We start from the raw sequence: 15,571 nt of genomic DNA on the forward strand, positions 1-15,571 counted from the left end.
AAAAAAATCAGGAGAGGTTGGTAAAAGGGGACAAACTTTCAGCTATTAGAAGAATAAGGTCTACAGATCTAATGTAAATAATGGTGACTATGGTTAATACTGTATGATATAATCAGAATTCATTAAGGGAATAGAAATTAAACATTCTTATCAAAAAAAATATGTGAGGTGATGGATGTGTTAATTAAGTAAATGGTAGGAATTCTTTCACAATGTGTATGTATTTCAATTCACCACAATGTACACTTTAAATTATCTTGTAATTTGCTCTGTCGATTATACTCCAACAAAACTGAAAAGAAACAAAAGTAGAACTGTCCTCTCCCCCAAATTGTGATTGGTTTGTAGAGGGCCTTGAGTGCCTAGAAAATAACAGCCAGTTATCAAAGTTTCTGAACTAAGAAGACATGTTAAAGTACTGGTCTTCTCCTTACTCTGCACCCTGGACTTCTTTCTCTCTCTCTCTCTTTTCAATAAATTTTTTTAATGTTTAACTATTTTTAAAAAAGACAGAGACAGAGCATGAGCAGGGGAGGGGCAGAGAGAGAGAAACACAGAATCTGATGCAGGCTCCAGGCTCTGAGTTGTCAGCACAGAGCCCAGCATGGGGCTTGAACCCACGAACCATAAGATCATGACCTGAGCCGAAGTCAGATGCTTAACCAACTGAGTCACCCAGGCACCCCTGCACCCTGAATTTTTCTAAGGCATGACTTCAGGAGAAGGAATGAAAGAAAGGGACAAGGAAAGATAAGGAAGGGAGACTGAATGAGGGGCTCACTAAACAAAACATCAAAAATGATCCTGAGCTTTTAAATCTGGGAGAACAAAAACAAGCTTTATCTCCAATATGCTGATTTCCAGGTAGTGATGAGTGAAGAAACAACCGTGAGTTCAATCTGCAACTGAAGAAAATACTGGGATTGGAATCACAGAGTTGATGTGTTCATTTCCCAGGGCTGCTGTAACAATTTACCACGACTGAGGGGCTAAACACAACAGAAATGTATTCCTTCACAGTTCTGGAGGCCAGAAGTCTGAAATCAAGCTGTCGGCAGGACCATCTCTCTCTCTGAAAGTACTAGGGGAGAATCCTTCCTTGCCTCTTCCAGCTTCTGGCTTTCCTTGGCTTATGGCAGCATAACAACAGTCTTGGTCTGCATTATCGCATGACCTTCTCCTTTTTTGTCTCTGTGCATGTGTCTCCTCTCTTATAAGAACACGAGTCATAGGAATTGGGCCCAGACTAAGTCCACCATGATTTTATTTCTAGATCCTTGACTTGGACATATCTTTTGAGGGGACACTATTCAAACCACTGCAGTTGAGAACTCAACAAAGAACACGTTTTCTTTGAAAGAGTATGGTAAATATAGGTGAAGACCATAAATTCAGGTACCTCCAAATTTAGAAAATGGGTAGAGGAAGTGGTGGTAAGAAATAGAGGTGAAATATAAAAAGAGAATCAGGACCAAGAAAAAGAGAAAAAATCAAGACCACGGGGTGATTTAGCACATCAAATATGGTGAAGTAAAGGAAATAAATGCTGAGATGCCTAGGAAGGCATGATTTTGTGTGTGTGTGTGTGTGTGTGTGTGTGTGTGTGTGTGTGTGTGCGCGCGCGCGCACACACACCCCAAACCACGGCATAATTGTTAAGAATTTTTGTAATGAATAAATAAAAAATGGTTCTTCAGCTTCTCTAGGGAGAAACAAATAATTCTGGGTCATACTGAACAATACATCAAAGAACTCCCCAGATGTCCAGATCAAAAGAAAAAATAATTAGAAAATTATATAAAGATGTCCAGTCTGCCAAAGGCAACATACCAAAAAAAAGAAAGAAAGAAAAAAAAATTACTTAACATGGGATCATCAACTGGTCAAAGACCAGAGGGTGAGAATCAAAAGAAATGGCTTTTGGTGAGGCCACTGGAAGCACAGTCTAGAATGTTGAGAGGCAGACTATTAGAAAGACAACGTAGGCCTCTTCAGGATCCAAGCACAAGGAAGTTTACTGGAAGAGAATGGATGAGGTCATTTGGAATAAAGATTTGTGAGCAGGGGCTAAGATTTATTTCTACACAAAGAAAAAGACAGACATCGGTAACTACTCAAAAGTATAATAATTTACACCCTTGTAGTATAGTTCTATGATAATTAAAATTTTAAAACAATCCTAAAAGTGCTACGTTTTAAATGACTTACTATGAAGAAATGCAGAGGAGTTCCAGCCACAAAATGCAGTCTTTGGGGACACTGACTTTGCCTCTGCTTATCTCACTCAGGTTTCAATCTCTGCTTCTTGTTCATGCCCGGGCAGGCCATCACCTTCACATTCCCACACCTTTGAATGTGGTTCCTCTTGCCTGACTAAGGCACACCCACACAGATGTTAATCCTGAACCCAAAAATCACCTCTTCCGTAACACTTCACCCAATTACCTAGCAGTTCCTTTGCAAAACTTTGTAGCAAATGATTTTATCATTTGAAAAAATAACTATTCTCCTGATTCATAAGGTGAGATTTTTTTTACCACAGACATTAGATAAGAAAATCTTTATAGAAATAAGAAGACAGCTGAATAGATGATTTTCTAAAGAGCTACTGAATTTAAGCATTTTTTGCTTCATTTCTACCCTGATTTCTATTTACATTCTAAAGGCATTTAGTTTATAAATTACAATTAAAAACTATGGTTAAAATTTTTAAAGTTAAGAAAGCATAGAAATGTTTATTAGTTCGTTGGGAAGTGTTAATTTACCTAACCATTGAGTTTACTAAACTTCCAAGGGGAAATAAAACCCTTCAAGTAGATATAGGAAAAGTTCTCAGTGTCTCATATATCTCAAAATAAAATTTGCTCTCAAGGTTACTTAAATCGTTCGTCTGATTACAAGCAACAAAATATACAGTCTCATGTTCAATCCCCTTTGCTTAAAACTTCATTTACAGTCCACATGAATAAAGCAAGGAACGTACGTATTTTATAGCTATGAAAAGTAGTTTGCAGGAAAACCACATGTTGCAGGAAAATGTGGGAGTGAACAGAAGCAAAGACACACCTAGAACACTGATTTGAACATAAAGAGTATAGAAAAGAACTGAAATATATTCTCTATAAAAAGACACTTTTTAATTTTTATTTCTTTAACTATAAAGTGTCTATCTACCAAAAAAGTATCAGGAATTCCCCAAGAGAATCCCAGAGTCAGGTCAAGAAGATACATCTAGTTACAAACCCACGAATGCCACATAAAGGTCTTGTTGCTATTTAAAAAAAAAAAAAGTTCAAAAATAAGTATTTGCATTCCCAATACATGCATTCAGCAAGCGCCTCTGGTTGGGCCTTAGTCAGGACTTTAAAGTTTATGGATGATTTATTTGCTTGAATATGAAAGCTACTTAAAATTGACACATTTATTCTTTACAGCATCACAGAACTGTACATAATCTCTTCCCAGGGCCAATGTTACTAATAACATGTTATTCATCTTATCACATATTAGTAACTTAGTGACCGTATTAGTAGATGAGGTGGAAAAGGACAAGTAAGAGGAAAAATAGATGGCCCCCTGCCCCATCCTAAAAACACAAAACAAAACAAAATTACGCACCTTATCTGTTTCATCCACACTCAAGGATTTCACTACACAAGAAGCTGGCCTCTCCTGGATGTGAGCAAGGTCCTGCGGGGCGCTCTGAGACACTGGCATTGGAGGCAGTGGAGCCCGCCTCTTCTTGGGTGCATCCGATGGCAGGGTGTTTGAAATGTATGGTTTGGAAATGGTATTGGACCTAGTAAAAGCCGGGCGATGCTTACTTACTAGAGGAGTTGCAGGAGCACTTGCAGTCTGACAAAGAATGAAAAGGCAAAATCTATAGGTAATTTCAAGATAAAAAGCACATGCAATTAAAAAACAGATGAGAAGAATCTGAGAAAACATTGCATAAGAAAACTTTTACCTGTTCCCGCTTTTTCTTACTGCGTTGAAAAAAGCTGAAAAAACCTTTATTGTCTTTCTCCTTCATAATGTCTAGGTTTTGTGATATTTGGCAGGATTCTAAAATAGAAGAAAAGGCTCTTACTTTTGTACATGGAGTTGTATATGTTCACCTCCAAGTTTTCCCTTGAAAAGCTTATCAAGTGATAAAAGCTACTAATTATGATTGACTATGAACCATGCACTCTGCTTATTCAATTCTCAAAGCAACATGTAAATTTAGTATTATTGTTCCTATTCCAGAGCAGAGCAATCTGAAGATTAGAGAAACAAACATACATACTTGGGGCCAACAATCAAGAAATGACAGAGCTAGGACATAAACTCAATTCTTTGTGACTCAGAGTCTGTGTTCTATGCACAATTACCAACATCTCAGAAGTAAAATGGACACTTTGAATTAAATGAGATACGAGGCTGTTATCATACAGTTTGAATTTTTATTTTATCTCAGAGCTAAACAGTTATGAAATACTGTATTCTCCAAAACATGATTCATTAGTACTTTATTAAGTGTTTCAAAACATTATTTCTTTAATCTGATGGTTCTCAATGAAGGGGCAAGTTTCCCCACTCCTGTCCCCCAAGAACACTGGATAATGTCTGGGGACAATTTTAGTTGTCACAACTGAGGTAGGGCAGGAGGACGTGCTACCAGCATCTACTGGGTAGAGGCCAGTGATGCTGAGCACACTACAATGCACAGGACAGCCCCCCAACAACAAAGGGTTATCCGGGCCCAAATGTCAATAGAGCCAAAATTAAGAAACCACATTTTAATCAGAATGGTAAATGTCCACCCTCATGATTGCATATTAACATTCCATTTTTCCAAAAAGTATTTCCTAATGTCAACTAAAAAGGTCTACAAACAATGACAAATCTAGTAGTGCTGAGGAACCCTGGCCCAGATAGTCTCTAAATACCATTTCCCACTAAAAGAGGACCAAAACTGCATACAAATGGTTGATTCTTTGTGATATCAAGGATTGTAAACATTAGTCTGGAATATCTAGTCACAGTAGACAGAAAGAAATCAGAGTCAAAGGGGGTCATTTTAAAAGGGTGCAGGAACCAATCTGACATGGTTTTTACTGACCAAAGTCAGGACAACTTGGGCATCATACGAATAACTGAATAAATTGAAACATTTTGCATACATTTAATTCCATGCATTTATAATGATACTGAAGAAAATAACATCCTCACTGTTTACCTTAGGGTACTGCTAAGGAACCAGTCTGTTATGTTAAAAACTGATGAAGGAAAAGAGTCACACTTTTTTTCATGCCTCTTCTGAATGAACTCTACCCAGGTAGACAAGCTGATATGGGGAAATTTGCTGTTTCAGAAATACCTCATCTCAATTAATAACTAAAGGAATATTTGCAGATTATGATTATTTTCCAACTCCTAATCAAGATTTAAGCAATGATTATTGATGGCTAACATCAAAAATGGTTAACTTGCAGGGCACCTGTCTGGCTTAGTCGGTAGAGCATGCAACTCTTGATATTATGGTCCTGAGTTTGAGTCCCACATTGGGTGCAGAGACAACATACATACATACATGTGACTCGCTATTACGTGGCTGCTGCTGAAAGTACATAATACCACCTATGAAGTATTCTTGCTGAAAATATCTCACCCAAATCTGATCAAGTCTCTAGGTTTAATAATCAATGTAGAGGAAATAGAGATGACCAAGACGCATGTTTAATTGCACCAGAGGATGCAATCAGCAAAATTCTGAATGTGGGAAACTCGAGAAAACAGAAGACCCGGTTTCTTCAACAAATGACTTGCAAATTAAAAAAAAAAAGAGAGAGAGAGAAAAACATGGAATGGGGAATCTGTCAGTTTCAAAAAACATTTCTACTAAGGAGCACATATGTATTTTATGGTAAATCACAATATAATTTCAGTGACATTTGAGACAAAGTACCATATATTGAAATGGTCTAAACCACAACTTAGAGGTAAATGTATAGTCTTAAATACATTTAAATCTTAAATACATACCTCTTTCTTAGGACTAAATGCATAGTCTTTTTATTTAAAAGATATGTTTAAGGGGGCACCTGGGTGGTTCAGTCGGTTGAGTGTCCAAGTTCAGCTCAGGTCATGCATGATCTCATGGTTAGTGGTTCGAGCCCCACGTCAGGCTCTGGGCACACAGATTCCTTGTCTCCTTCAGATTCCATATCTCCCTCTCTCTCTGCCGCCCCCCTCCCCCACCCGCTTACACTCTGTCCCTCCCCCAAAATAAACATTAAAAAAATAAAAAAAAATAAAAAAGATGTTTAAAAATAAATTATGACAAAATAGGGGCCACTCCAAGAAAGTAGAGATAGTTAATGACAATAAATATATTAATCCAATATGCCTCAATAACACATTAAAGGAGAATTATATTTCTCAAATGAAAACTTCATAAATCTGATGCTTGAAACATTAAGTAAGTAGTACGCTCTGTACAATGAGTTTACTGACAATACTAATAATGAGTGGATAGCACTTTACGGTTACAGATTTTTCACATGCCTAATTTCTTTCCTATAACAATCCAGTGAGGTAGGTATCACAAATTATCATTCTGAGCCCTTTTTCTAAGTTAGAGAATGTAAAGAAAAGGAAGCAGAATCTAGTATCTATTCAAAGATATGTATAATACCTTTGACTTTTCCTTTTTTTTTTTTTTTAGAAATGCTATTTCATCTTAAGATAGACTTTTCTGCTAATTGAATGTAGACATACAATTAAATTGAGGTGGAACAGTAGATAGAAAATTCACATGGCGGTACAGTGCAATCAATATAACCAAATTATTTCTTAAAGCAATTTCTAGGCACTTTGCCATTCTCCATACTACTTAACCTAAGTCTTCACTTACAGCTCTATGGAAGAGATCACCACGAGTCAGAGTTAAACACTAAGAAACACAAGGGGTTCAGCTTACTTAGAAAAACAACTCAAAAACACTGTAGTTTCCTGTTTCCAGAAGAGAGACTCTAAATAACTGCATACAAAGTTCTAAGACTTCTGATAATATCAGACAAAATTAGCAGGCAGTGGCATTTAGAGCATTTCTGTTGATCTTGTGGATTGTGACACTGTAAAATGAGCTTTCTTAATTTTCCTAGTCCAATCTCTTAAGGTTAAATTCACAACTTTTAATACCCTGAATAAACCACATATTTTCTGGGCTTGGAAGGGATATCACAAACCAATGCATTAAACACCTCCAAAATGAGGCAACAAGACTATGGAATTTGCTTTGGGTTGTGTATGTAGAGAATGGCTAAGGTAGAAGCGAAAGCTATGTTTAAGTACTAGGATGTTGCTACTGGAAAAAAGCCCATTTTTTCCCCCAATCTATTATTATAGAAGTGGAAGGTGAGATCCCGACAGATAAAAAGCTATTCACCCTATCAACTTGCTAAATGAGTTTGACAGCTAATGCAGTTTCAGAATTTAAATGCCTATCCCCTGATTATTAGCCAATGTATGCTTTATGATCATAACAATTTTCAGCTCCTTTGATTAGCGTAGTCTTTATGATAGCCACTAATAACAAAGAATCACAACATTACTTACATAGACTAATTCTTGGGACTGAGAGGCTTACTGTGCTATAGGAAAATTGAAAGTGGTAAAGAAAGAAGATTCCAATAACACATAATGTTTCTTAAGTTTCTTTTATTAAGTTTCTTATTTTTTGTAATACGTTTATTAGGTTTCTTTTTTTTTTCAGTAGAGTGGTAATTATTATAGTAATAAATTTTCTGAGTCTATCCTTTTTTAATGGAGGAAAAAGGCTTCCAGACTTTATTATTATAGGCTAATTTTTAATAAAGTTTTCCTCTATGAAAGTAATACATTCCCATTATAAAATTCTGCACTATAAAGAAAAGGTTGAAAAAAATTACCCATAGCCCTACCAAAAGGTAACCAGTATTAAAATTTTTTATGTACTTCATTTCAGAAATTTCATGTAAAAATTTTTTTACATACTGTATTAAACTCATTTAAATGCTTTAAAAGCTAATTTTAGCATAAGTATTTTCCATGTTATTATAAAATATTCACAATTTAACACTGCAAAAAATTTTCAATAATGAATATGCCCTGGTTATAATGTAAATAATCTGAGATCCTTTCTTGGTATCACCAAACTATCACCAATTGAACTTAATATATAAACCAGAAAAATCGTTTTTTCTTATATGAGAATCAAAAATATGTTTCTCACATTCTTAGGATGATATTAATTTTTAAGCAGTTATTGAAATGTAATTATTATATTAATTTCAGAAATCAAAGGTTGGGGGGGTTCTTAATTTAAGGAAATGAGAGCCAAAAGTTTTCTTACAGAATGTACACATTAGTAATGTTAAGAAAACAGGTAAATTAGAAGCTTATTTTTAGTTTATCCAATAAAAATAGAGATTTCATGTTATAATTTTTTTTCTACTTATTCATATGTCTTACCTTGTAAAGATGACTTATTGGAGGCAGTAACAGAAGTGGCTACAGAAGGAGGGGGTAAAAGAGGGTAAATTGACTGTAAAGATGATGTTTGTTCAAGTATAAAACACCACTGAGTTGAAATAGCTGTCTATGGATTATATAAATCCACAATTTGAGGATGAAATTTGAAGTGCTCCATGCACAGGGGATGTAAGTAATCATCCTTCACTAAACTTTTATTTCCTGTGAAACACATGTTGAATAAATAAGCTTGCATTTATCTATTAGCATAGAAACCAACATAACCTAAGATCTCCAAATTTTAATACGTTAAATTATTTCTACAGATTAACACTGCCAGTTATTTTTATTTAGAAAAGTTTTGGAGTTAGATTTTTTTATAAGCCAGTTGATTTTGGGAGAACCTAGAAAAAAAATCTTTCCAGAAACTTATAAATTTGAATGATAATTAAGACTCAGGCAAAACATGGTGAGTCTACAGTAATTCACACTTGATTAAAAAAACAATGAATTTAAATGTAAATTTTTATTTTCTGTTTAAATCTCAAAGCCACAAAGAATTAAGTTAAATCCCACCAAAAACTATTCACAGGTTGATGAAAAAGTGTAAAATGTGAATCACAAAGAAGAAAGATAAGTTTTTGTTCTAATTTCAAAAACTGAAATCAAGTTAAATTTTATTACATTTTCTCTTATTACCAATGACATGTATTGACCTCTATTTACAGGATCCATGAACTTGTCATTATGAACTTCAGAAACTCTATTCACAAACACAATACATGCGCTTACATGAACCTCCTGTCAAGTGTATAAAACAAAGAGTCTTCCTTACCTCTGCTGACATCCATGGCATATAATTCTCTTAGTCCCAGGTCATTAAGAGATTTTGTCAAATCAAGGGGCTCCTGAGATTGATAATCCTTCAACAACAGTGTATGCAGTGGATCAAACTCACATTTGCTGCATATAATGGGGGCAAGTTCTTGAAGTGGTGCATGTGGGCTAACTCTCACTATTGTCTTCTGCGTTTTCTTAAAATTGATCACGACTCTCACAGTTTTCTGAAACACAGAATAAATCCATAGTTATTACAATAATTTATTTACTAAAACATTCCACAATGATATCTATAATAAAGAGATAATCTATAATTATATAGTCTTACAATAAACAGTAATTTTCTATTTTTGTGTAAAATTGTTTTTTTTTTTTTGTCCTGAAGCATATTCTTAAAAATAATTTGTTTATTAAGTAACCTAGATTAAATTCATAGCCCTTGTAAGGTATAAGTTAGTTTTACATTCAAGAGGGAACATAAAATACTATTGATATTTTGTTTTGTTCCCTAACATGTTTATAAGTGAGCAAACACCCATAATAATAAAGAGTTGCACATGTTCTATTTTTTGTTTCAGCTGAAGAATATTTATCTAGTGGTTTGCCAGTTGTTTGGATGAAAAAAGTGGTGTTTGGGTTAAAATATAGAATTTTGTACTTCTCTCTATTGGAAATAAGACAAATGAGATAATCCATATAAAAAGTTTAGCATAGGTCTGGCACATAAATTATGAACAAATAAACATTAGCTATTGCGATTACCTGTTGTCACTATTATTTGACAATTTAGATATCTAGTTATAATTAAAATTATTGAAAAGATTCTAAACATATCATTTTAATGTAACTGAATTTATTCCTATATATAAATGGGATTCAGAAACATGTTACCATGCTAAATCTACAGTTTGTAGATTCTCAAAGCTTAACATGTATTCATTAAACTATAACACAATGTATAATCCCATGCTATAGCACAAATATTTCCACCTAGATACATACGTATCTAGATGGAAAATAGTCCAATGTCCTAATTAATTCTTAATGTTAATATTTTATATAATACAAATGTTTTAATACTGTAAGGGAATTCTTAAATTTTTAATAAAAAGCTACATAACAATATGAAGAAAATGTGAGAATATATACACTCAAGTCATATGTAAATAAACTATGAATTTAATATATAGACTTTTATATATTCCCCGAAGTTAAAATGGTTGATGTTCCTAATGAAAAAATAGTTCTTGAAACTCAAAAAATTCTATCCCTATTGCTTACAGAAACAGAACAATTTTGTAAACAAAGAATTGTTAGAATCATCATGGTTAAAAATTTTTGAGAGCAAAAAAAAATTCTGCTTAAAATCCATATAATACAGAAAACTGAGTCATTATATAGCTCAAATTAACAATTTAGAATAAGTAAAACCACCACTTACCAAGTACAGAGAAGCCAAAAAATATTTTAATTCTTAAATAAATTTTCATTAAAAGATTCTAAAACCTTCCTCTTTTTGAAAAAGTTAGTTAAAATGTAGATAATTTATAATTGTCAGATTCTGATATGGTCCTAGAGATCACTTTAGAGCATCTAAAATCTAAAGTATTCCTCAAATTCTAGTTAATCCAAAGATCAATAACTAAATGAATCCTAAACAAAGTGGCCTAGGCAAACAAGATAGCCATGCTCACATCAAATTAAACAGAAAGTCCATTTTTATTTCATTTGACATAAATACAACCTTCAGTTAATGACTGAAAAATCAATTTAGTATTTTTGCCAGAAGACATCAAAATCTACAGTGATGTTCTTACCTCTGGTATTATAGGTGTAGGTTTTTTCTTATCCAAAACTTTTGGCTTTAAAATGACTTTCTCCACCTCCAACATTCCTATTGGTGTGTTTGGCTTAAATTTAATGGGGTTGTTTTCAGCTGACTGCAGATCAATTGTGTAACTTGATGGGTTTAAGTGATACTGTGCACAGAGGAATATCAACAAGTCCATCATAGGTTTACTGTAAAACAAAAATAATACTGATCTCATAAGTGCATAAAACAATTTCATTAAATGTTAAAGTTATTATTATCCCTAGCATTTTTCTTAGGGCCTCGTTTTCAGTAGATAAAACAAGGCTATAAAAGAGTATGTGTGAAAGGAACTTAAAAATCTAACTGCAAGATTTTTTTCCCCCACTGCAGAAGGTGTGTACCTGGAGGAGGTGTATTCCTGCAGGAAGTGTATGCCTGGACTCCAAGCATCTCTCTAACTATAAGATATTTAAGTGGACAAAATTATAATAGTTAAAAAAATCCTGATTAATATTCAAGAGAGCTTGGGTCCTAGTGCTGGTTTAAAAATTACCTATATTTTTTATCTGCCAAGTTGTCATTGTATTATACATTTTAAGAGAAGTCCTTTCCTTACCCAAGAGTACCTTGCTAGATGCTCCTTCACAATATTATTTTGAATACCAGCAGTCTTTTGCTTATGAACTGGTTATGCTCCAAAGAGCTCATAAAAACGAAGCATTAGGAACAACCACCCCAGGGTGCCTGGCTGTCTCAGTGAGTAAAGCATGTGACTATTGATTTGGGGTCATGACTTCAAGCCCCATGTTGCACAAAGAGCTTACTTAGGAAGGAAGGAAGGAAGGAAGGAAGGAAGGAAGGAAGGAAGGAAGGAAGGAAGGAAGGAAGGACGGAAGGACGGAAGGAAGGACGGACCACTACCACCACCCTTTGGGCTTTAGAAAGCACAATGAGTATCTACATGAAGAAGCCCACAAAATTCTAAAGAAGTGTATAGTACAGATTTCTTAATTCATTCAAATAATATTTAATATATTCTAGGCCCTGGAGACACAATACAAGTGTTAACAGTATATCTGCTCTCACAGATCTACACTACTAAATAGACTAGACAAAGTGTCAGCAAACTATAGTCTGCAGGTCAAAGTGGGCCCACAGACTATTTTTGTAAATAAAATTTTATTGGAACACAACAATGCTCACTTGTTTACATAATATCTAGGGCTGCTTGTGTGTTACAAAGGCAGATTTGAGTTGATGTTATAGAAACAGATGGCCCACAAAGCCTAACATATTTCCTACCTGGCCCTTGACAGAAAAATGTTATGGGCACTTGTGCTGAAACAATTAGAAAGTAACCACGTAAATGCATAATTTCAAATGGTGATTAAGTGTTACATATTACTGGTAATATAAAACCTGCTTCTATAGGAAACTGCACATCCAATTTGACAGCAAAGACACCTCCCAAGTTTTTGCTTCCCTTACCACAGACTCCAATTGTTAACACAGATTGTGTTTCCATTCACACCAACAATAGAACAATGTGGTCTCTGAGTCTTTCTTAATTAGCAGCCCTCAAGGAAAGAATACTGAAGATCTTTTGTATTATGTGATTTCCTCAAATGTCTGGATGATCTTAAGCTGTTAGTTCATATTGAAGACTGAGGCACTAAAACACTCTGTAAAGGCCTATTTTCATGGATTAGGTATAGGTTGATGGGCTTCATTTGATGGTAATTAGGTGGCCAGTTATTTTTTTTTCCATGGGGAAATATAAATGTCAATAAAACATTCTCCAATTTCTTGACTAGATATGAACCTGGGTACTGGCTTTCAAGAACTTGACAGGGAAATGAGGCTAGGAGTCTCACCATTCAGTTTGACATTTTAAATTTTGTACATCTGTTTTCATATGCACCTCATCTCCACTCTCCTTCAGTTTTTCCACAGAGGCAGTCTCCTCCTGGAAGAGGGTTAGTTATCTGCAATGTGTGGTCTTGAGGTTAAACATTTTACATAGATTCTCAAACCATCTCCTGTGTTCATTCCCCTACCTCACCCTTACCTCCTGTGGCTATTGTCCAATCGTTCACATCCCTTTTCCTTCCCCATATACAAGTAGCACCCCACTATACATATATAAAGAAAATGAATAAAAACTCTAAGTCCCTCCATAAATTAAAAAAAAAAAAAAATGTTCTCTGGAATATGTTTCAGTCCTTAAAATATGTTCCCTAGGCCTTTATTAGATGATTCCACAATAATAAACTTAGGAATTTTATATCCTCTTGAGCTATCTAATATATATAGAATATATAAATATATATTCCATATATAAATTTGTCTATAATTGCCCAAATTTTGGCAATGAGTAGGATATATTAAATTTCATCCACAGGAAGACTAGCATAATGGTATTATTCAAGTTTATTTTTTGGTAACATACTACTATCTTGAGACCAATTTAATGCTACATACCTATTCTTGACTTGGAAACGGTATCTCCCTTCCCTGATAGTAAATAAAGTTAAAAAGGATCAGGTAATGTCTAGGTAAATACAATATAATTCCAGTAAAGCTGGGAGAGAAACAAAATTTCACATTCAACCAAAATGGAGAGCTGTCCACTACTGTCTATGAATAAATGATCATATGTTCAGATTATATTTCTCTCTGTATATATAAATGTGCCATGTAACAAATGCAAAAAACTGAAGCTTATACTTTAAACATTTTTTTACTTCTTAAATGTACAGTTCTTTAGAATCTCTTCCAGAAATATGCAAAAGTTAACAAGATAAAAATATTTATTAGTGCCACCATTTTCGTCCTCCTATGTACAAAAATACAAACATTTAAGGAAAACTATATTTTCCATTTTTAAAAGGTAAAAATTTAATACTTTTTATATACACGTATTTAACCTTGCTAATATGACTTAATAAAGTATTGTATTTTTATCTGTGACATTAGTTTTCTAATTTAATAAATGAAGCACATAATGGGCCAAGAATATTATAATAATGGCCTATTCCCGCAGTTTGGTCATCTACAATCTTTGCACACTATATCAGATTTCATGGCAAAAAGGCTGCATGCTAACTAGATCTATGTCATGACTTTTAAACTGAACACTGCCTAAATATTTTCTAATAAAAATGTCTTTGAAAGGCAACTAAAAATCTCAGAACTTCTTTATCACTATTCTCTCATTCTAGAATTCCAATTCTTTATTCAAGAATTCCAGGAGCCAATTTTGTCTTGAAAATATTCCTATTTCCAGACGGATAAAAATGCAACAGACCAGAAAGTTCTATAACAGATGCAAATGCAGAAGGGAATTTAAGACTGCATATGATAATGGTATTCCAAATTTGGGGGGAAAGAACTGAATTTTCAACAAATGGTATTTGGGAAAAAAGACTAGCCATCTGATAAAAAAAAAAAAAAGTTATGTACCCGTTTTATGCCTTACACTAAAGTAAATGCCACGTAGACCAGATATATAAATATGGGGATATTACTCTGGGCGAGGGGAGATGACAGAAAAGAAATCCATCTCCATGTAGCTTATGTTCTAGATCAGTACTGTTCAACTGTTCTCCAACATGGAAATTTTCTACATCTCTGCTGTCCAATACAGTGACCACTCACCCATACGCGGCTAGTAGGCGCTTGAAATACACTGACACAGTGGGCTAACAAACTAAAATTTTCATTTAAACTCAGTTTAAATAACCACAGGTAGTGGGTGGCCACTGTATGGGCCACAGTAGTTCTGGTACATCGGTTCTTAAAGTGTCATGCCTGGGCCAGCAGCATCAGTATTTCTAGGACCTTGTTAGAAACACAAATTCTCAAGCCCCAGTCCAGATTAGTGAATCAGAAACTCTGGAAGTGTGTGCTTTGACAAACACTGCAGCCAATTCTCCTGCATATGCTAGTTTCCAAACCAGCAATCTAAAGAGGCTAAAGAAACAAGGAGAATATACAGTATAACAGATAATAATAAATGTTATGATGAAAAATAAGATAACAAAGGAGGTTAGGAAATGTTCTAAATGGAAAAAAAAAAAAAAAAAGACATTAGAACAGAGACCTGAATGGAATGGGCTATCTGGGGAAAGAAAATTCCAGGCAGAGTTAGACAAGCTGCAAAGGCCTGGGGGCAATAGTGTGCTCCACAAGTTTAAGGAAAAACAGAAAGCAGTGTGCTGGGGTGAACAAGGTAGACTGAAATCAGAGTGACTTGGGACTTTACCAAGTGAGAAAAAACCACTGGAGTTCTGAGGAGTGATGAGGTCTACTTTACATCTAAATGGATTATATGCTGATTGTTGTATTCACAATAGCCTGGGGAAGCAGTTACAAAGCCACTGCAAAAATTTAGGGGGAGATGGTGGCTTGGACTAGTCAGAT

The 15,571-nt window shown here is 34.5% G+C and overlaps 1 protein-coding gene across 5 annotated transcripts in view; it reads right to left on the minus strand.

Annotated features, from left to right (window-relative positions):
• Positions 1–15,571, minus strand: part of COBLL1 (cordon-bleu WH2 repeat protein like 1) — a 168,396-nt gene that overhangs the window by 39,996 nt on the left and 112,829 nt on the right. For 3 of the 5 annotated variants that reach the window (XM_042948985.1, XM_042948984.1, XM_042948987.1), the window contains 5 exons: positions 11,154–11,355; positions 9,332–9,560; positions 8,497–8,535; positions 3,968–4,065; positions 3,619–3,855 (listed from right to left, as the gene is read on the minus strand). In XM_042948985.1, coding sequence (XP_042804919.1) covers positions 3,619–3,855; positions 3,968–4,065; positions 8,497–8,535; positions 9,332–9,560; positions 11,154–11,355 — 805 coding nt within the window. The remainder of the gene's footprint in view (positions 1–3,618; positions 3,856–3,967; positions 4,066–8,496; positions 8,536–9,331; positions 9,561–11,153; positions 11,356–15,571) is intronic. The other 2 variants (XM_042948988.1, XM_042948986.1) reach the window with 1 other exon arrangement.

Source organism: Panthera leo, chromosome C1, assembly GCF_018350215.1.
Source record: "Panthera leo isolate Ple1 chromosome C1, P.leo_Ple1_pat1.1, whole genome shotgun sequence".
NCBI classification, from domain to species: Eukaryota; Metazoa; Chordata; class Mammalia; order Carnivora; family Felidae; genus Panthera; species Panthera leo.